The sequence below is a fragment of the Melospiza melodia genome, chromosome 2 (genome assembly GCF_035770615.1).
Source record: "Melospiza melodia melodia isolate bMelMel2 chromosome 2, bMelMel2.pri, whole genome shotgun sequence".
NCBI lineage: Eukaryota > Metazoa > Chordata > Aves > Passeriformes > Passerellidae > Melospiza > Melospiza melodia.
Genome location: NC_086195.1, coordinates 126,187,621 through 126,209,202, shown reverse-complemented (window position 1 = coordinate 126,209,202; position 21,582 = coordinate 126,187,621). Strand labels below are relative to the sequence as shown.

Below are 21,582 nucleotides of genomic sequence, written 5' to 3'. Positions count from 1 at the left end.
GCACGTGGCCATTCCCTGAGCTGCAGTGTGGCTGGTGGCTCTCTGGTGTGCATCCTGCCTGAGAAGGAAAGCAGGAGCAGGCAGTTCTGTAAGAGAGGAGCCTTCCCACTCAGTATCACCACCCTGGTCCAGCAGTCTCGCTGGTTTGACAACCAGTCTGCAAGTTTCCCTGACATGTGAGACGTGATACATGGCTGGTACAGAGAGCTAGACCTGTGTCCTTAAATAGCAACAAATTTACTTTATAATATTCAATTTTAGAGATGCTCATGGAAGAAAAGGCAGCAAGACATGTACAAACACTCTCTTTCCTAACCCTTTTTTCTGCTTCCTGCTCCTGGCAGCAGATCAGCTGTGGGTTGGCCTTACAGGAGGTATTTTTACTCATTAGGCTCTGTGGGGTTCTCACAAGCCTTCCTACCTGTGTGCTGCTCTCCTGTGCAGGGAGCAGGGCCACGCTGAGTGCTGTGCTGGGGGTGTGCAGATCTTGTTTCTCCACAAACCCTGACCCACAGCCTGCCTGGGATTGCAGGGGCTGCCCTGTCCGTCAGGGCCCCTTCATCCCATTAGGATCAGCGTGCTTCACAAGCAGCTGCTCTGGCTACAATGTACTGGAGTTTAAAAGTACTCCAGAAAAAGCTGTTAGAAGTGTCTGGGTTGATATTATGGCATCATTAATGCTGGAGACCTCAGACTTTGAAAATCATCAATGCATTGGTAATTGCAGAAGGAAGAACTTGTTTCTAACTATTTATGCCTTAGAAAGGAATTTTGGGGGTCAAAGCCTGGTTTTAAAATGTATTGCTAATAACACATTAAGCAATGAATTAGTAAGTTATTAAGCTATGAATAAATGAAATTGTGTTTGTTTTAAAGGCTGGTCATTTGCTCTGCTCCATTTTTTGTACAGCCTGCCAAGCCTTTCGCTGGTGAGCTATACTGTTGTGGACAGATCCCTGCCTCGAGTAACTTGTTATCTGTATTTGACACAGCAGAAAAGGAAACATCAGACAAGCGTGGTGGAATTGATGAGGGAGGGAGGAACATTCCCAGCAGAAATAAGGTCAGGCACAGCGCTGCACAGCGCTGCCAGTGGGCTCCAAGCAGTGTTTCTGTTTGGGAGGAGAAGCGGGGTGTGCCCCATGGTGTCTCTTGGCGGGTCTGGTTCTCTGCTGGCAGAGGCGAGAGTCTGGCTGTGGCTCCTGCCCAGCTCAGCCACCTGGTTTCCTTTCCTAGAGGTGAGGAGAGGTGGAAGGGCAGGGAGCAGGGCGAGGCAGAGCTTGGCACCTGTGCATCTCCTCCCTGATAAAGCCAGGGCACGGCAGGGTGGAGCCAGGGAAGCAGCAGCGCCCGCCTCGTGTGGAGGCAGCCTGGCAGGGTCCGGCCAGGGCCCGCTCTGCGTAAACTCTGATATCCAGGGCTGCTGCTGGGCTTGGTCTTCACCTTAGGCTGCTTTTATCAGCAAGCAACCAATGCTATGTTTTCAACAGTAAAGACATGAAATAGCATTTTTGCTCTAATGTTTTAGTTTCCATCTTTGTCACTTTTTCCCCCTATACTTTAAAAAATTGTTTGAAAAATGATGTAAAGTATCCCATTTCGCTATACTTGATGCAGAGTTGTGGGTTTATATGGTGTAGAGTCAACACTTGGTGAGCTTATTGGGTTCTGACAGCTGTTAGATGTCCAGTCAACAGAACTGCAGTTTCCACAAACAAAAGTTTCTAATGTCAAGCAGCAGTTTGACTGTTATTAATAAAGCAGGTTGCTGTTACCTAATAAATTATACCATTTAAAAAACCCAAACAAACACAAAGCCCAACAGAAACTGTTTTTAATAAAGTTTTTGATTTTTTAAGATTTTTCAAAACAGTCATCCCAAACCACTTTCTAAGCACATACTTATTTCTCTCCCTTGCCTTTGGCTTCCCATGGTTTCTCTTGTGTCAGGTGAGAGATGGGCACCTTGCAGTGGTTTGAACCAATAAACTGGTGGCTGATTAAACAGAAATTTGCCTTTTTTTGTTTGTTTGTTTGTTTTAAGGACAGAGAATTATGCTCACTGTCATGTCTGCAGCCTGCCCTGCCTCATCCTGAGGTCATTTGATTTGAGCTGGTACCAGGGCAAGAGTGAGAACGCATGGCCATGGCACTGGAGGAGCAGGGCTGGGGCATGACTGCTCCTTCACTAGCAGTCTACAGTTAATTAAGAGGAGCAATGGTGAAACTCCTGTGACCATCTCCCATAATTTGCGTTTCCTGGATAACTGAATCAAGTACAATCATCTCTTTAGAAGTTTACTGTCTTGGCTGTCTTGGTTAACTTCAGATGTGAAATGGGTGTTGAATGTTATGGCTGCTGGTTTGCTGACTGGCAGAGCAGAGAGAAGCTGCCTGGTCTGTTCATTACCTTACTGCAGGTACTTGATTTCTGCAGAGATCTGCCCATTAAGCCTCATTTCTCAACTGAGTCTTTTCACTTCTTGGTGCATGCTTCTGTCAAGATTTAATTGAATTTTGAACTCACCAGTCATCCTGGAGTTCACTTCAGTAGGTGTAGTATAGTATCAGGCTCCAAGTCTTCCATGTTGTGTGAAATAGAAACATTTCAGTTCATTCTGTCTCATGCCTGTAACTAATTTCAAGGTGTGATATCTGCACACAGTTTGTTTTCACACAAGATTTTATTTGATTGTTATGAAAGGTAGAAATAGTTATATTTTTTTGTACCACTTACCCAAACTCTTAATTTTTTCACACCTCTTAAAACAAATACATGATGTGTTAAGTAATATTTTACTTTGAAGACCAAAACTGTGTAGTTAGAAATTACAGGGAAATTCAGATGTGTAAACCAGTACCAGAATTTCTTCAAGTGCCACATTTTTTTACTCACCTTGTGAGTAAATAGGATAGAAGTGCAGCCAGTGACTGACTTAGACTCTGCTTCCTTTGCATTTTCTTCTTGCACTATATCTAAAGAAACAATGTCATGGGATGGTGATCTGGGAAGACACAAGGCTGAAAGCTGAGTGTGCACATTGAGTCTAAAAAGTGACACTTTGTTGTGACTTTCATTTTTCTTTCTTTCTGTGGTTCAGTTTATCAATTTACAGATTTGCCTTAGCAGAGTCCAAAATAAGAGAAAAAGGTTTGCTTAAACTAGAGACAAAATATACATGATATCAGTATTTTATGTGAGACACCTTTTTTGATTTTTACAAGCCATCTGTTGAGAGCTTCAAATATTGTTAAGATTTGCTATTTGTCCAAAAAACCCATTGTTGTGGCAGCTATTTGCTGTTTTTCTAGCCTTAAGATGAAACATACTTATAAGATGCTTGTCTTTTCATTTAGAAGTCTATATTCATAGCAACTTCTTTTTCAGTTCTAAATTATTAATCTTAAATGTTATCTGAGAACATGTTGATAATTTGCTGGTTATTAACTTTTATTATAAATTTATAATATTTGCAAAGTTAATCTGAGATGTGTATTTTTATACTTCATGTCTGCTATCAATTCTTGTGTTGCAGTTTGATGAGAATATATTCAAGCTCTTGAACTTCATTTTTCAGTTGGAAAAGTGCCTTAAATCATGGAATTGAGGCATGAGATTTATTCTGAAAAGGAAACAAGATACATCTAGGTTTGTCTGACTGCCCAGTGTTTGCTTCTTTGAGGCCTTGTGGTTTTTGCTCTGTCTGTGATAAGATCATGAAAGAGTAGGTCTCTCACCCAAGGCATTGTGTTTTATACTTTATTAAAAATTGCATCCCATAAAGCATAAAAACTTGTCAAAATAAAAAGTAATTATGTTATTTCTTATTATGATTTCTTGTTTGCAGATGTACACTCCCCCTCTGTCCCTGCCTGCATGCTAGGCAGCATTTCTGTATCGATGCAATATGAACAGGATGATCCCAAGTGTTCCTCACCCATTTCCCCCAAGATGCTACCACAAAGCAGCTACTCCAAGTGAAGGATCAGTCCCCAGCACGGAGCAGGAAGCACAGGAGCATTCTGGCAAAGCCAGGAGCAGTTTCCTTTGCATGGTAGAGGTGCTTTCTCCTCTCCTCAGAGTCCTGAGAGGTTACCTCTCATCCTGGCCTCTGCTCCTGTTACTGCTGTCCTAAGCAGCCAGCTCCCTCCTCGGGTTTCTGGCCTGATGCTGCACCCAGCCTCACACCACACCTCCTCCCCTCCAGTGCCTGTATCTCCTCTGCCCTCACTCCTTTCAGTCCCCAGTACCAAGTTCCTTTCCTTCCACAAGCCTCCTTTCACTGAAGTTGACTCTGTCCAGCCTCCTTTTCCATTTTGCTGCAGTCTCACTGACCAGCCTTCCCCAGGCTGTGGGAATCCTTCTACCTCCCACACCTGGTGGTTTTTCTGCCACTGAGAGGAGGCAGGGGCTTGCATCAAGGAAAGGAGTGAGCTCCACACCAGACTGTGTGTTTCTGGGAGCTGTGGCAAGCCCCAAGGCTACAGATGCTTTAATCCCTTCACTTGCTCTCATTCCACCAGAGCCTATGTGCTCAACACCCTTTGGATAGAAAATGACCTCCTGGCTGTGATGGAGCTACTTGTAAGTGCTCAAAGAGGTTCCTGCTAGGGGAACCTAAAGTCAGGGACATGCCAGAAGAGTTTGTCAGAAACAGAGGGCAGAAGAATGCTAATACAGTGTGGATAAGAGATGTGTCTGCTTGTTAGGACGTGGAGGAAGCAGATCCTAAGTCTTTACTGCTGATGAATGAAGATTGCATCACCCAGCACCTAACAATAAATGCTACTTTTGGAGGACCTTTGTTGGAAGGGCCCCCTTCAGAAAAGAAAGGAGATCTTGTTCTGCCAATCCTTTAATGACTATGTCTCTCTGTGTGCATTCAGGAGAAGGGGGGGTTCAGACAGCCAGATGAATTTTAACAGAAGGTCTTTGTGTAAAATATGTGCACATTAAGAAAGAAATATATTTTAAATCAGTTTTCAAGAAGAATGTGAAGTTATGGGGGGTGGGGGGGAAGTGTAGTGGTATTTTGCTCTGCTTTGCAGTTTCTGTGTAGAAAATACTCAGAGCATGGTGCTTCAAAACTATTTCCATTTTCCAAACCTATTTTTGGTTAAATTTTATTTGAAGGAAGTTGTTCAGCTGCATGTATAAGGCAGTAAATACATTTAGAAAGGTTGAATTTTGAGGAATTCTGTTTGCTGTCCTTGTCTTCATCATGTGTAGAGGTTATTTGAAGTTGTATAAAAATTCAGCAGTTTAATATTTGTTCTTTATTTCTTGAGCACCAAAATAAAAAAGATGCAATCTTTTATTCAAGTAAACTGAATAGGGTTGGTAATTGGAGACTTGAGGACTTAGGATTTGTTTGTTTAATAGCACTGTCCACCCATTACAAATGAATTTTTAATTTATTCTCCCACTCTGTGATAACCTAATCACCTGCCAACACTTGACAGTTCTGCACACTTGTGATTTATTCAATTCCATTTTCTAAAACATGGAACAGGGTTTTAATTGCCTTTTGTGAAGAATTTTGCCAGCAGGGCAATGGAGCCTCATTCCTTCATTTGCAGACAGAAACTGCTTAATCTGGTAGCTCTGAAGTTTGTACAAACTTTGGATCTACCTTAAATACATTTGCTTTAGCCTTTTTTATGTCTGAAAAAATTAACAGAAACTTGAAGATTACTTTTCTGTCCTTAGACAAAGGACTTAGGCTGTCATGCCTATTGTTTTTGTACTTTCCAATAACTGTTAAATATATGATGCACCATTTATCTGCCTGCATGTGTGTACAACTTGTAAATAATTTAATGTTTTACTTTACCACTTGGCCTCTTCGCATAACTCTAAAATGAGGAAGATAAAATTCTGCTAAATTATTAATTCACTAGGAAATTGAAACAACCGACATAAATTAGGCATGGAAAATGGTTCCCTTTTCCTCTGTGAGAATCAAAGCAGTGAACACAACTGGATAACAGCAAGGGAGCTAAATGGATCAGATGATTATAGAATAATTTAGATTGGAAAGGGCTTCTGTGAGTATCATCTTGTCCAACCACCAGCTCAAAGCTAATCTGCTTCTTAGAGACGTGCTTGGTTGAGTCTTGAATGCCTCCAACAGCGGAGATGATCCAGGATGGAGGGGTTCAGGAGTCTCCTGTGTCCATAGGTACAGAGACAGGGCACATCAAATCTGTTGCCTGGCTGGCTGGTGGATTTTGGTGGTATGCTGCAGTGTTAGAAGCTTTCCTGCAGGTTAAAACCTTTGCAGCAAGGTGTAGAGGTGCTCCAGTGCCATTGTGGCAGAACAGAAAATTTTGCAGCTCACTCTAAATGGATCAAGACACACTGACTCTATGATGGCTTCTAGGTCTTGCAACTTAAAATAATTGTTCATCAGTTTTCCTAGTAGTCAGTTTTTTCTTTTAGCTATTTACTGTTTGGGGTTTTTCCCCCATATTCATACAGTATATATTGTAGTAGTCATCACAGATTGTTTTAAATGTTTAAAGTTAATTAAATGATTGTACATAGGGAAATAGGCAAGATATTATTAGTATCCAGAACAGCAGCAAAGTCCAGGCATGCAGCTGCAAAGCAGAGCAGAGTATAACTTGTGGTTTAATAAATAGCCTTATAAAGTAAAGTTAAACCTGTGTTCTGCAAAATTTCTGCACTCAGTGACAGCCCTTTTCTCTGATACTACTTTGGTTTTTATCTGAATTTATTTTGATTTGAGAGCAGCTGGGGAGTTCTGAGATATTTGAGTGTTGTATATATTTAACATGAACTGCAGTATCTGTGCTTTTTTTTTTGTTTTCTTACCTGCTTCTCACTCCTGGGATATATCTGGGAATCCCATACGTTCTTCTGAAGGAGAAAGACTGTTTGCATAATGCTTTCCAGATGCCCTGCTTGTATTTAGGGATACAAAATAAAAAATATCCCAGGCAGACCTGTACATAACTAATAGAGATACCTGAGGCTGGTGACCTACACATCGCAAATCTGAGCAAAGATTACTCCTATGACCATCTCCCTGATTTGTGTTGGATTGCACAAGGAGAGCACCAGTTCCCTTGATGATCCTGTCCTTGGGTTTGGCATTCCACTACTGATTCATGAACATCCTGCTCTGCTAACTGTTGTCAGCACCCAGGTGAAATCCTGGACATTGTTTGGGAAGCAAATGACTTTTTCTGTGGGGAGGATGGGATGTGTGCAGAGACTAAAATACATTCAGTTTAAGTGCACAGGGACAGTATATATGACATGGTGGATGGAGTAATTGTCACCTGGAAGAGATGCCAACTTTCTGGAGCAGATCACCCTCCTTAAAGATCCCCACTGCTGCATCCCTGAAACCAAGTCCTCAGTATCAGTCTTTTAGTGGGAGCACTTGTGTCCCTCTTCCTCAATAGTTCCATCTTCAGTGTCATCATCATCTTCCTCAAAAAAGCTGGGATTGATTAAGTCAGTGTGGTGATGAAGAGTGAAGCAACGGGATAATGTTTTTAGTGATCAGGCTTTCCAGAAACACATCCTTATTGGACAGCAGAGCATGCCTGTGTAACATTTCTTGTGCATAAAAAAGGAACACATAAAAACTGCTGTCACAGTGCTGTCTTCACTGACAGCATTTAGAATGTCTGGAAAAAATTAATCTGTGAATCCAAATGTAACAAAGGAGATCAGAATTTGGGAGGGAGAAGGGGACTGTTAGCTGGGATGAACCTTTGGGTTTATGACTCTACAGCTATGGGGACCCACACTGCATGCCCTTTTCAGGCTTTAGTCACATCAGAGAATAGCAGGCTAAGGTATAACATGATTTTTTGCTAATGTTTTGACTTTTTCTTTCTCAGTCGCTTACATACCAATAATATTATTTCCCCCAGTATTTCTGTGCTGCATGACTATGTCAAGAGGAGCCATGATTTCATCACTGCCTGTTTCTACTTCATATATTTAATTTACAAAATCTTCAGTGTCTTTCAACACATTTTGATGTGTAATAATTTGTTTGGTAATTGTAACTCTGATGATGTATTTACCCATTGTGCCTTTATTTGTGTTCTAAGTGTACAACCATAAATAGTCATTATTTATGCTATTAGTGCTATTTTATTAAATCATGTGGACATCTCAGCTGAAGAATCCAAACACAAGCACATTTTGCAGTACTATTTTAGGAAATAGTCATTTAATAATGCACCCAACCTGGAAATGAATGGATATTTACAATTTCAGCAGCTTTCCACATGCCCCTTTGTGTACCATCATGTTTGACTTCTTCAACCAGGAGCCACATCACGTGTCTCTGCTTGTCCTACCTGGAACATATCCATGCATAATTCACTGTTAGGCTGCACAAATGCAAATGCCCACACAAAGGAAGCAAGAAGTCACTGAGAGCAGGAATCCTCCTTTTGGCAGCAGTGTGGAGTCAGGTCAAACAAAGTGCCTGTGTGATTGTGGCTGCATTTACTGTTGGTGCTTGTTGGTAAGATGCTGTAGATGGAATGATCTCAATCTTCTTAAAGGTTACAGTGATAGTAACTGCATATCATGCAGCATTTATTTTGGATTTTCAGAAGGAAATTGTTGATTCTTAGTTCTCACAGAACTTTTCACTGCTCAAGTGAAGCATGGACTTGTAGTCCTTCGCAGTTCCAGATGGCATAAAGACCTTTGGTCTCTCTCTCACTGTTTTTAGATATATTTATGTCTTTAATTAGGACTATGTAATTAAAATATGTCAATTAAAACTGAGTAGCTGATAAGCAGAATGAGGCAAACTAACTCTGAACAAAGTAAAACTTTGACTGTCTAGGAAACTGTTGAGCATCCCACCAGAAATCCCTTCATCCCAGTTCAATTAAGCATGCTTATCTGTACACAGGAAAATCCTACTTTGCTAGAGGCTGACATGAGCATCATCAAAATCAGCCGTTAATGAATGTTCATTAATATTATGAAAATCTCATTCCTTCTCCAAACACTTATGTGATTTATATTTATGGCCATTTCAGAAGACTGCAGTACACTACCTGCTGTGCTGGATCCTAGCAGTAACCTGAGCAAAATTGTATGAAGTTCTTACAGCTTAGGGATTTTTGCAGCATTTTTGAAAGGTCTCTAAAAGCTATTACTTACAGCTGCATACAAGCTTTGTAAAGTATTAATAGCACTACTTCTGTGCTGAGTGGATTACTGCCATATACATTTGTAATTGGTGTAACAGTGCATGCAGAATTTCAAAGCAACCACTCAACTGAAAACGCTCATTTTATTAATAGCCCATTCATGAAGAGACTAAGAGAGGATTGTGAAAAGTGTAGAAGAATTGAAGTCTGATAAGAGAAGATGTGAGAACTGAGCACCGGATCCCTTGGGCCCAAAGCACATGGCGACAGGTAGCAGAGACTGAAGTTTGCTCCTGCCTGTGGAAGCAGCACAAGACAACATCCTCTGTTTATGTAGGTGCTCAGCAGTGATTTCCCTCTGTACACATTAGATATTGAGAACACCTGAAGCTGTAGCCAGGGCCCACCCCTGCTGGGAGTTGTCTGGGTGCATTGATCCAGCACTGGTCTATACAATGTTTTATATTTCATGGTTGTCTGAGGTATCATCTGCAGGAAATTACCTTCTCAAAATCATGGGGTTTGCATTTTCCTGGCCCTCAGCAAAATCAGCCCCTCTTGAACAATTGAGAAATGTGTTCCCAGGTGCTCTGTCTCCTTCAGAGAAACTGAGGAAGTGCAGGTTTCATTAGTGAGCTGTTTGCTGATCTCAAATGCTGCAGATCCAGTTGGGAAAAGCAGCAGTGTCTGTCTGGAGTGTAAATGCATTCAAACCCCGTCTCTGCCTGATTCTGCCAGAACTCACCTTGATGGGAAAGTACTGTGTACCTGCTGTACTTGTTAAAAGATTCAACTTTTGAACTAGAATTATCTTTTGAGCATAATCAAAATTCCTAAATGCCAGCCAGAGTTTTCCCATGTCAGGTTTTGGTTCTCTCTTCCCCAGCTCATTCTGCACAGAGCTGTTTGCTGGGAGGTCAGTCAGTGTTGATGACTGCCTGTGTTATTAATTTTGATACATTCATATGTGCTTGCATAGGCATGTATATGCACATATTAGGTGCAGGTGATTTTTGAACACAGCTTTCACTAGCATAACTCAATATATAAAGTCAGCTACTTGTCCTGAGTCCCTGAGTTTGATTATTAGCTGGTACATGATGGGAACGACCACTGTGCCTCAGTATGCATGCACAACGAATGACTGATAAACCTGAAACAGTAGTATATTTATAGGACATAGTCAATAAAGCTGTATTTGATAAACCATCTTAAGCCACTTCTTTTTGCTGCCAATTGTTTTATCTGATTATCATCAGCAGCTTCTTCTTGCAGTGACTCCACAGGGTGCAGACACCTAAAGTCTCCCATCACTTTCTTTCTCCTTGTCTTGCTGCAGAAATCCATTCTCTACAGGCCCCCACCTTCTGTGGTCTCCTCCCTCCCTTGCATTGGGCTCACCAAGCAGCAACAGTGGAGTGCTGAACTTCAGTTGGGTGAAAGTAAGGGTCCATATCAAGCTTAGGACTGAAATAATTCCTACTAGCTTCCTGTGCTTCTGTCTCCAGGAGTAGATTCCTCTTCACATGCTTTCACTATTGCAGGAAATCCAGGACTCCTGAGCAACTGAGCAGTATGATCAAGCAGAAGCTGTTTATTGTTTACTTTAGACACATATTTATAGGTTCTACAAACTGCTAAGTACACACTTCTTGATTGGTGCCTTTGTCTGTTCACTCATTTTCTGCCTGCATTTCTCAGTGTAAATGATTGGTTACAGTCCAGGTGTTTCACAGTCCTCTGTTATCTAGTTCTTGCCATCTTGGTATTTGGTTTCTCAGCCTCTTATTTCTTAATTTAGCACAATTTATGTTACAATAGCCTTGACAAATTCCTGAGGCTTTGATAACAAACTTAGGAGCAGGCTGGCTGGTGCACACTATGGCCTAACCCTTGCAAACCAAAAATGTGGACCTCTCATCTCTGACAGACCTGTTCAATCACAACCTGTAATTGCCACCTTCCAGGTAATTTTACCTGGTAGAATTTAAGTAAATGAGTGAGCTGGAGGTGGCAGTTGCATAATTAGCTCCAATATCACAATGCCATTTACCTGTTGCTTTGCATTGGCACTGGATACTAATCAGGCTTTCCCCATGTTGTTACCTCCTGGTCTTTGTCAGTGTATATGCAGTTTCCTTACTCTTTCCTAGAACATCTCTGAAATTTTGAAATTTTGCAGGCTATTTGCCTGCAAAAGTGAAAGGACTGAAAGGACAAAGTGGAAGTGCTGTCTTGTTAGATATTAAACCCCACTTCACATGGCTGATCATAAAAAGACATTCTCCTCTGATTTCTTCTCTGATCCACTGTGATTTCCAGAGTATTTTCTATTGCTAATGGTGAAGGAACTTGTTTTTTTGGAGAAGGGTCACATTTATTGCAAACCCTCAGGAGATTCAGACATGCAATATAAGATTACCTAAATTAGAGGGACAGATGTTTGTCTTTAAGAGCTTTTTGTTATCTTGACTAAGTGTTAAGACTTCCAGAATATTGAAACCCTAATCTTATATATTGCAATTTTTTGTTTGTTTGTCACTTTGTGACAAACAAAATGTTTGTTTGTACATTTAAATTATGAAACACTGTATCAAGTTTAGGATTTATTTTAGTTTAATTTTTTTTGAGAGATCTTTCTGCTGTGAAGAAAGACTGGCAGAAGTGGCTCAGCAGCATAATGTGCAAGTATAAATAGAATGCAAGCTGTCCGTTTATCTCAGTCCTGATCTACTTATATTCATCTGATGCTTATTACAATCATGGTTTGTCTCTGAGCAGATACATCCAGTTAGGATTAAGCTTGGACAACTAACCTAATTCACTCTTGCAACTCACTCTTGTAGCTTAGTTCAGGGTTTCTGTCTAGATTTCTTGTGATACCAAATAATTCTTTTAACACCTCGCCCTTAATAAATCAGCATCAAAATATTAAGAATATTTATTGCTGTCTATGTTTTTATGAGATACTGAGTTTGATTGCAGTGGGGTTTTGGTTCACCCAGATATATCTTCATTCATACCTATTTCTGAAATTTCTTCCCACTCCAGCTTCAACTCCTATGTAATGGTATTTTATTAAATATATTTTCAGATGACAGATTCTCTAGAATACTTGACAGGACCCCTTTATGCTAGAAAGTTCTGCTAGAGTAGTCTGAAAGTGAAATATAAGCACACCTGTCCAATTCTAAGGAGCATAAAAATAATAAAGGCAAATGTTTGTACCTAAACTTTATATTAATCTCATCCACATTGAAAAAGGAAGATTCAGTCTTTTCTTGTGTTTCAAGAATCTAGAATATCCATGAATAATGATTTATTTATTGGATTTTCAGACAAGTTTTCTCAGTATTTTCACTCTACAAGAACCCTGTGGGATTTGTGGGTGTAAAAATATCAACCTTTGTGTTTTTAACATCTCAGCTACATTTTCTTTTTCATTTAAAATCAGCCTCTAGTTGATTCTTTATTGTTTTAGCTTAGTGACTGGCCTCTGGCATGGATTAATCTTTGACAACTCGTTTTCAATTTTAAAAATTAACACAACCAACTTGCCATAATTCAGCACTTCTATAGGGTTATAGAAAAGCTCAAGACCAAGCATAATAATAATCAGTTGTTATGCTGTGTGGGTGTTCAGCTCAATAAAACAACTTACATTTCAGATTAGAAGTAACTTGTATATTATCTTTCAATGTGTGCAAAACAATCAGTCCATACAAGAATGTAGAATGAGTCCAATTTATCTTTCTGTTTGTATGACTGTTCTCAACAAAATAAGTATGCAGGGCATAATTGATGACACATGATTTAAAGAGAAGAATCTAAACAACATTTTCACTCTTCTTCCCCCTCATTTCATTTCCACTGTTACTGCAAGTGTGCTGGAAGATCCACATGGCAAGGTTTAGCTTGTATGTACCCTTTTTGTATATATGCTTTTAGAAACTGATCCAAGAAGCAATAATTTCTGGGCTCTGCAGATGTGTATGGTAGATGTAGTTCCCCATGTAATTTTCAGAGTCTTTTATATTCTTCCTGTGAGATCAGTCCTGCAGCCCTCTGGGTTGGTACTGGGGGTGTGAGGGCCCTTCTGATACTGGAGTTTCTCCTGCCTGCCAGAACTCCAGGGAAAATGAGAGGGTTGGTGGAAGACACAGGGTGCACAGGGGGACTCTTGTGCCCTGTGTGCGTGGTGAGATCTTGAAGTGCCTGAGAGCTGCCATGTTTCTAGTCTGTGAGATGTACTCTTTTCCCTGAAAAACATGGTCTACAGTAGGAGAAATGCAACACCAGGGGCAGTGGCTTATCAGGAGATATGGAGAAGTGTGGAGAAATGGAATAAATTTAGAAAAAACTCTAGAACAGTGATGATTCTGGTGCCAGAGCCTGCTGCTCTGTACAGTTAGGACGGATACATGCTCCTTAGTGTGTATCTTTCAGCATCACATCAAATGTGAGGATGTAAGGAAGGGCCTGTAAATAATTGTTAGGATTTGGGGGAAAATCACAGTAGGGCATTTGAGATGTCCTGTAAAGATAAGGCATCTGTGCAAACAAAAAGATCAAAAGGAGTAGTAGGAACATTTAGTGGTGAAGAAAGTGATGGCATTTTAATTTAATGATTCCCAAGAAAACTTGAAGTTACTGTTCAAAGTATTTTGCAGGTCCCTGGGAAAGGAGGAATCACAGAGTGAACAGCTGTAGGTCAGCGTGGCTGCTTTGTCAATGTGCAACGCTCTGCCTGCAGTCAGAAGCAGACCTGGAAATGAAGCATGAGAAAAATGAGCCCTATTTTATTGCCACAATTGTGTTGATTCCATCAGGCTGTCTGCAGTCATTTAAAGATAATTGGAGGGGTGTTACCCACTGAATGTTACTGTTTATGTGATGTGAAAGGAGAGATAGGTACAGTCTAGTTGGTTCTGCCAACTAATACTCAAAGAATATTGCTGTCTGTAAACTCTGAGGTAATTTGCTGATGCTGTACAGAGCAAAGATGTCCTTCAAATAGGAGCTTTTGTTATAGTAATGCCAGCAGCAAGGGAAAATATTCAGATTATTTTCCTGGAGATAGAAGCTGCTGCTGTTTGGAAAACAGTGCATTACACCATCTGTTTCCTTCTGATTGCGCACTACCATTGCCATTGTTGTGATTAATTTCTTTGCTTCTAGGCACAAATTTGAGTGCTTGAAAGAAGATTAAAAGCTTGTTTGAGGACAGGGATGTAGCTAATGGCTAGATTTCAGTAGGATTGTGTGTACTTACCAACTTTACAGTTTTAAGTCATCAATCTTCTGCATGCATTTGATATGTGAAGAAAGAAAGGAGAACATCCTTTTTCCTTGTAACAATGCTCTACATGAATTGCTGGTGAGGTTTTCACCATGTGCCACTGGTGTCATCCCACACGTAAAACAGCACTGGGACTAAGGGTCACTTTTCATAGAATCATTTAGGTTGGAAAAGACCTTTAAGATCATCAAGTTCAACTGTTAACCCAGCACTGGTGGGTCCACAGCTAAACCTTGTCCCTAAGTGCCACATATATGTCTTTTTAAATATCTCCAGAGATGGTGACTAAATTACTTCCCTGGGCAGCCTGATCCAGTGCCTGTCAAATGTTTTTGTGAAGAAATATTTTCTAGTATTCAATCTAAACCTCCCTACTGCAGCCTGAGGCCATTTTCCCTTATCCTATCTGTCTCATTTTCTACTGAGGCTTTGATGCTGAAAGAAGATGTGTAGTTTCATCCTTATCCCACTTGATTTGTCAGAACAGGTCCTTAGGTCATGAGGCCAATGTGCCCCAAGAGCCCCAAACAAGTGGTTATCCTGCCAGGTGGGAGGGAAGCCCTGCTGGCTGACAAATGGCCACAGACATCTCCTGGCCACATTTGGTGCCTCCAATGGGAAACTCAGCAAGGAACACGTTGTGGTGCTGTCTATGTGGATGTTGTTGTTACCCTTGATCTAGCCAGACCCACTGCTTTGTGCACCCAGTGAAAAGCAGCACAAGAAAATGCAGAATTTTGTTCAATATGGATGCTGTGTCTTACCTTTTCTTTGAACCCTGAGTACACAACACAGTGGCAGTGTGTATCATGGTGGAGTTCCACCGCTAGGCTGTTCCTATCCTTCCTTCCTGTCCATTTCTGGGTGCTTAAGTTGGAAAACCCTTTGATCCAGAACATGTAGCACAGCTGCAAGATGAAGTGGTCCATCTGCTTGATATAATCAATTTGCAAAACAAGTGATGTTTGCATGAAACTCATCTGTTCTTAATTTTTTTTCAGTCTTTTTCTTGGTTGTCACATTTCAAGATTGTCACATTTGTCCATGATTTCATGTTGAAAGTTGAACCTCTTCCTGCTAGGATTGTAACAATTCTCTGTCAACGCAGTGTATGCAAACTAATACTCTGTAATAGGGTGTTTAATATTTACTTCAATGTGACGTAATTAAAGTTTTCTGTTTGAATTTGATTTCAGAGTAATAGATAATACCTCATATTTTAAAGCTCTTCTTCAGGGTGATATTCATAAACATACATTTGGTGTATATTTGGTATATATTTGGGTAGTGGCAGATCTGTGGCCATACAGGACATGGTTAAACAGAATTAAGAGGAAAAATTTGACTGCCAAGTAAAGCAGCATTATCAATTTCCTCTCTCCTGCACTGAAAGAGACAGGGGGAGCAGACAGTGTAGGGTTTCCTGATATGTTTTAAGAAAGCCTGGGATTCATTTCCCCTCCCTTCCTTCCTATTAGCTGTTTGTTAACTCCCAGGAAGACCCAGGTTTTTCTCATAAGACCTCTCTGCTCTCATATTCTGGGAAGAGGCTCTGCCTTCGAAGGGCTCATTCCTCTGTGCAAATGCAGGGGGAGGAAAAGGAGTAGGATTGATGATGGGAGTGTGACTTTGGGCAAATGAACTGAAGAGGAGTTTCCAACTGACAGCATTGAATTCACAATGGTATTTTCTTCTAATCTAGCATGAGCATAGCACTTGTCCCTGAAGGAGACCAGATGCTTGAGACAAAGTAGGAAATCCAGCAAGTGCCAGGGTGAGGTTTCTGTCTTCGGAGTGCAGAGCAAGACTGTAAAGGTAAAACAAAGACATTCAACTTGACTTTCTTCAGGAGAAACCTTGTGAGTTTCTTTGCAGCAGCTGGACATCCCTCACGTTCAGGAGAAGGATGTGAAGAAGGAGGTGATTGTACAATTGTGATTGTACCAGCTACTTGGGATGAGCACTGGGACTGGATCTCCCTGTGTGGCTGGAGGGCATTGACAACCTGGATGTTTTGTGGGGGCTTTCCTTCATCCTAAACAGCACAGGGCTGTTAGTTTGGATATAGTTATTTTGGATAACACACTAAAATAGAGACAGTTTTGCACCTTTTTTAAATTTTCTTAAAATGTCACTTGCTAGTCTGACCTGCTTGTGTGAGGAGCTGTGACTTTTTTATTCATACTGATCCCACTGAAAGTAGACTGAAACTGTTGGCAAGATGTCCTGTCTGCTGGGTGCAGCATGCTAGGAACTGAGAGGGTGTTGCAGCTTCATGCAGAAGACATCTTGGTATTTTCAGTGCATTAACTGCAACCAATCTTTCTTTTTCCTTTCTAGTGGAACTAGGTATTGGTTCCTGAAGAAAAGCATATACGATACCAGTAACTGCAACGCTCTTCCAGGACTTTAAATCTGAGGCTTTTTTCATAATTTTTGGTATCATCTGAATCTGACAAAGTAATTTTACACTCCATTGACATTTAAAAACAAAATTAGAGTGTTTTCCACTGTGTTAGAAGAGAGTAATTCTAAAGAGGAGAATTTTATTTCCTTTGCTGAATAGTTTGGTGAAGATACACCCATGTCTCAACGCCGCCTTTTAAGGGAAGGACATGAAAGTCCTTTTAGGATCCTACAAAGATTCTTGCAAATCCCTCATGGCAGAAGACACTCAAGAAATAACCCACATCAAATATGCTCTGGTGAGGTGAATGTGTACGTGATCCTACAGTGTGATGTGTGTGTACACGGAATGTTACAACTAAACTGGAGCAGGATGTGAGTGAGTTGAATATGAGCAGTAAGCAGCCTAGGATTTGTGTTACTGATGTCTTTCAACTGATGATTCTTGCAGGAACAAGTTGTTTGGGTTCTTTTTCCCTGAAAGTGTACTCATATAGGGATCCAGCAGCTGTTACAGTTAAAAAATACAAATCTTTATCAATATTAGGGTATTACTCATTATAGTAATTACTCTCTGTCACCAGTACCTACTGGAGAAAAATGTTATACGTTGTTTTTACTTGCATTTCCAAGTGTATGAGAGTATCTAACATATATTTAAAAGCTTTACATCAGCCCTCCTTTTATATTCTAGAAGAACATTGCTTCAGTATTCCTCTCCTGAAAAGTATACCTATTAAAGCAGAAGAAAATATTTATAACTGTACTTAAAAAATCAAGAAGCCTCTGATCACATCTGTAATGTACTAAATTTAGGACTTTGCTACCAGTTACTAAGTCTCAAAATCTGTTTCATACAGTATGTGTTAGTGCTACTGATAATTACATAATCTTTTTGTTTAGTAAAGCTTTATTTTGTTGGGGTTTTTTTTCTTTTTCTCTGAAATGAGTTAACCCTGACTGGCTAAGATAAGCAGAAGTAGATTTTTCAGTAATTAATTAAAACTTTATTGTTTTCTTTTATGCATAGTGACCTATTATGATCCTTAAAAAAAAAGAAAAGGAACTTTTTTGTTTCTTTTTAAATTGTTTTGGAAATCTACACCAACATAAACTAAGCTGCCTTTGGTAATTTTAAAGGCTTTTCAGTATTCCTTTATTTGTTATTGACATTTACTCTTAGAAAAAAAAATACAAAGAGAAAAATACCTCTCTGGTGATTTTATTTCCTTACACCTTCATTTGTCCTATGCTTACTGAGTCTTTTGTTATCTATTGTGTTTGGAATTAAAATTATAAGGGTTTTTTAATAAAATTTTTTTTATAACTTCTGAAATGTAGAGATTTCACCTTTCCTGACTTACCAGTTCTGGGCATTTGTGAGGCCAAGATTTGGTACTTTTAGGAGTGCTTACTAATAAATTATCAAAACCTAGAAATTAATTCTATTCAGCTGAGACTAGAAAAAGTTTTGATGTAAATTGCTGTTAACAACAGTAAAGAAAAACCAGGAAAAATTTAGTAGTATTTTAACCATTTGGAATGCCATCTTGTAAAGCAAAACAAAACAAGGTCTCCTCAAATTTCAGTCTTACTTTCATTTAGGATTCAACTATCACTTGGTAGCACTCACCCTGCAGTTAAATCCATAGTGTAGCCATGAAAGGCACTACTTTCACCAAATATTTTATTATATTTATGTTTTTGTGAGTTTCAAGCACCTGCTGGCCATTCATTAATGAATTGGAGCTAATCCAAAGTACAGGCAAAGCATCAACTACATGGTAGAAAATCACAAATTTGTTTGAACACAATTTATTGACCACATTGTAACAGATAATATTCCTAATTTTTGCCTAATTTCCTTTAGAACAAGATCCTTAATATAAATCTTATAATGCTATGCAATCATGCCTTACATCTTCCTTTCACTATTTAGAGGTGTGTGTGTGTAGTCAGAAAATAGTATGTTTCTGTAAGAAGCTGTCTGTTCTGTCTCCCACCCATCTTTATTATTATTCCAAAACTCTTTTTGATCATGTGGCAGCCTTTTCTGTTTGAAGTCTTCAAGTATGCAAAAATTCTGTTTCCTTTCCTTCCTGTTACCCATTTTATGTTGACAGTAGGAAAGCAATTACAAGCTTTTAATGTTACCCTTGTAAATCCAGTAAGAATTACTCCATTGTTTTGGTCAAAGGTGGTTTCTGGCCTTTTGGACTGATAGGAGTTTTCCCGCCTTCCTGGTAGCAAACTTCAGCTTTCAGGGGCACTTGCAGACAAATGCTACACAGAAGGTGGATCAAAGTTTCAGACTGTGGAAAGGGAGAGGTATTCCAGCCTGAGAACATTTCTGTCCTGTAGCTATGCTGGGTGAAATCACAATTTTGGCAAAATGAATTTCCAAAGTAAATGTGCTTGTGATTCTATGAATCCCATGATGTATGCACCTCTCTTCTTGTGACAAAGTTGAGCTGCTCTGTCCTGTTGTGCCAAGTCTCACAAGGCCTGGTTCTCTCTTCATTAGCATCTCTGGAAATTGCCGAGAGCATGTGTGCTTTGCTGTCACTTCATCCTTTCTCTGCATGTTAAAATATTTAATATAGCATATAGAAACGTTTAACTGAGCAATAAATGTCCTTGTTCATATATTGATTTTGCATTACTTTATTTACCTTAATAAGGGAAGCTGGGCTGGTTTCCAGAGTCATCATACTTCATCAAATCCATCTTTGTTTTATTTTCATTTTAACAAAGCAAACTTTATTTACTTACAGCTTGTTGACAGTTGGCTCTGTCCTGCTTGGCCTAATCTTTGTTGTGCTGTTCTGTGCAGGTGTCTTTTACTCAGGGCAGGCTGTGTTCCTGGATCCACTCACCGTGGCTGAGCCAGGCTCTGGTGACACTTGCTCTTTGGAATGCAGACGTTTGGGACCAGGTGCCATGTGGCTCCTCCTGCCTGGACAGGCAGGGCCTGGGCTGGTACAGTGAGTGCTGTGAGACAGCATTGTGTTTTCTGAATCCATCCCTGACTGTGCCTTCTGTGCTGCTTCATCTCTGACTGCAACAGGTGGGACAGCACTTGTGGGTGTGTGGAGGGTTTCAGCCCTGGGAAGCTGTGGCTCTGAGCACTTCTCTGGGGAGAAGTCTCCCCATCTCCCATCAGCAGGGGAGATTTTCCAGGGTGCTGTGGCCCTTTGTGAGGGGCATCCCAGCACAGGGCTCACAGACTGTGCTTTGAGATTCTCCCTCTTCTCGCCTTCTCTAAGCAAATGGAAACAGTAGGTCAGCTTAACCCAGAGCTGTAGAGCAGGTCTGGCAAGGGGAGATGCCAGAGACATCTGTCTTCAGTCTGTGCTGTGCTTGGTATGGATGGGGAGTATCTTTGGAGGCATTCTGTCGTCTGCATCTTTTCACTCTGGATTCAGGTTGGTTTTCTGACAATGATGCTGAAGCTTTAGAATGAGATTTTTTGTGTATTGTTCTAGGAGTGTGATGAATGGGTGGCTGAGGAGAATGTCTGTGTCACAGGGTCCTTCCAATCCAAAGAAGTTCTGTGAAAAGGCACAGAGAGCAGCCCTGCAATGTGGCTGTCTCATAGGTTTTTGTACTGGGTCAGACAGAGCTTGGTTAATCCATAAGCTGAACAATCCACCACAAAGAGTGAAGAAGAGTCTAGAGGAACAGCACCTCTGCATCATCTTTATCAGCCAAGGGGATGCAGATGTGGTACATCTTTTCCTGAAGCTGTATGAGCATTTCTGTGGGATATTGGGCATTCTTGTACGGGGAGAGGGCGTTGGTTTATGGACAGGCTAGCAAAATGTGTGGATGCAGGAAATGTCAGACTGAACACACAAAAATAGCAGAAATATTTAAGTACCTGAAGGCTTCAGTGTAGCCAAAGCCTGGCTGGAGCCTGTGCAAACACTGGTCCAGCATTTCTGGTCAGTGTTAAAGTCTGCCACAACTTCATTACTGTTAGTCCCCACACTAGATAGGTCCAGGTGTGTGAGGCTGTATTTACTGTTTGCTGCATTCATGCCTCTGTTTGATGGCTGCATAAAGGTGTTTAAAAGGGGTTCATTTGATATTTTGAGTTTCTGTGCTTGGGACTTTGATTGACCTGTCCTGCTTGAAATACTCTTGCAGTTTTTTGATCAGAAAGATGGAGAAGAGAGTTAGTTGTGATTCCATAGCAGAGGTGATAAACTGGACCTGTGAGTGAGCAATTCAGTATGACTAGTTCCAGATAGCATTGTGAATATCTGCATGAAAAACAGTTTTGCTTTGCCTTGTTAAAGCCTAGCACGAACAACTATATGCTAAGGGCTTATGCTTATATATGCTGTATCAGACACTGGGTGTATCAGCAGTCTGTAAATATTCAGGGTGGGGTGATGAGGGGAAAACACTATAATTATAAGAGATAATTACAAGAACAATGGCATTAGTGGGAGAAAATATATTTGTAAAGTCATCTTGTGCCACCTGTTGTACTTATGGAACAAAGTTCAGGTAATGCAAAAGCTCTTACCTTCTCAGGGCAGTGTGTTCTGAGCAGGGGAAGGGAAAAGTGGACCTCTTTCTTCTCTGATGATGGATCAGAGAGGAATTTCAGTAGCAGAAATGAAGAGTTATTATTTTTTCTCAGAATGGTGTTCATGGCTGGACTTTGTAGCGCAGGGTAAGTTGGCTTAACTTTTAACTCCTAGATCTTG

The 21,582-nt window shown here is 40.4% G+C and overlaps 1 protein-coding gene and 1 long non-coding RNA gene across 11 annotated transcripts in view; one reads left to right on the top strand and one right to left on the bottom strand.

The window, feature by feature from the left end:
- Positions 1 to 21,582, top strand: part of MCF2L (MCF.2 cell line derived transforming sequence like) — a 146,832-nt gene that overhangs the window by 32,515 nt on the left and 92,735 nt on the right. For 2 of the 10 annotated variants that reach the window (XM_063149935.1, XM_063149929.1), the window contains exon 1: positions 16,264 to 17,163. The exons of 7 other annotated variants lie outside the window; for them this stretch is intronic. In XM_063149935.1, coding sequence (XP_063006005.1) covers positions 17,043 to 17,163 — 121 coding nt within the window. In that variant the 5' untranslated portion in view covers positions 16,264 to 17,042. Of the gene's footprint in view, positions 1 to 16,132; positions 17,164 to 21,582 lie in introns of those variants that run through there. One more of the 10 variants, XM_063149930.1, reaches the window with a different exon arrangement.
- Positions 12,801 to 21,523, bottom strand: LOC134414815 (uncharacterized). The gene is made up of 3 exons (XR_010026850.1): positions 21,399 to 21,523; positions 15,223 to 16,265; positions 12,801 to 13,924 (listed from the first exon to the last, which is right to left on the bottom strand). It is a non-coding gene; the product is annotated as an uncharacterized LOC134414815 (long non-coding RNA).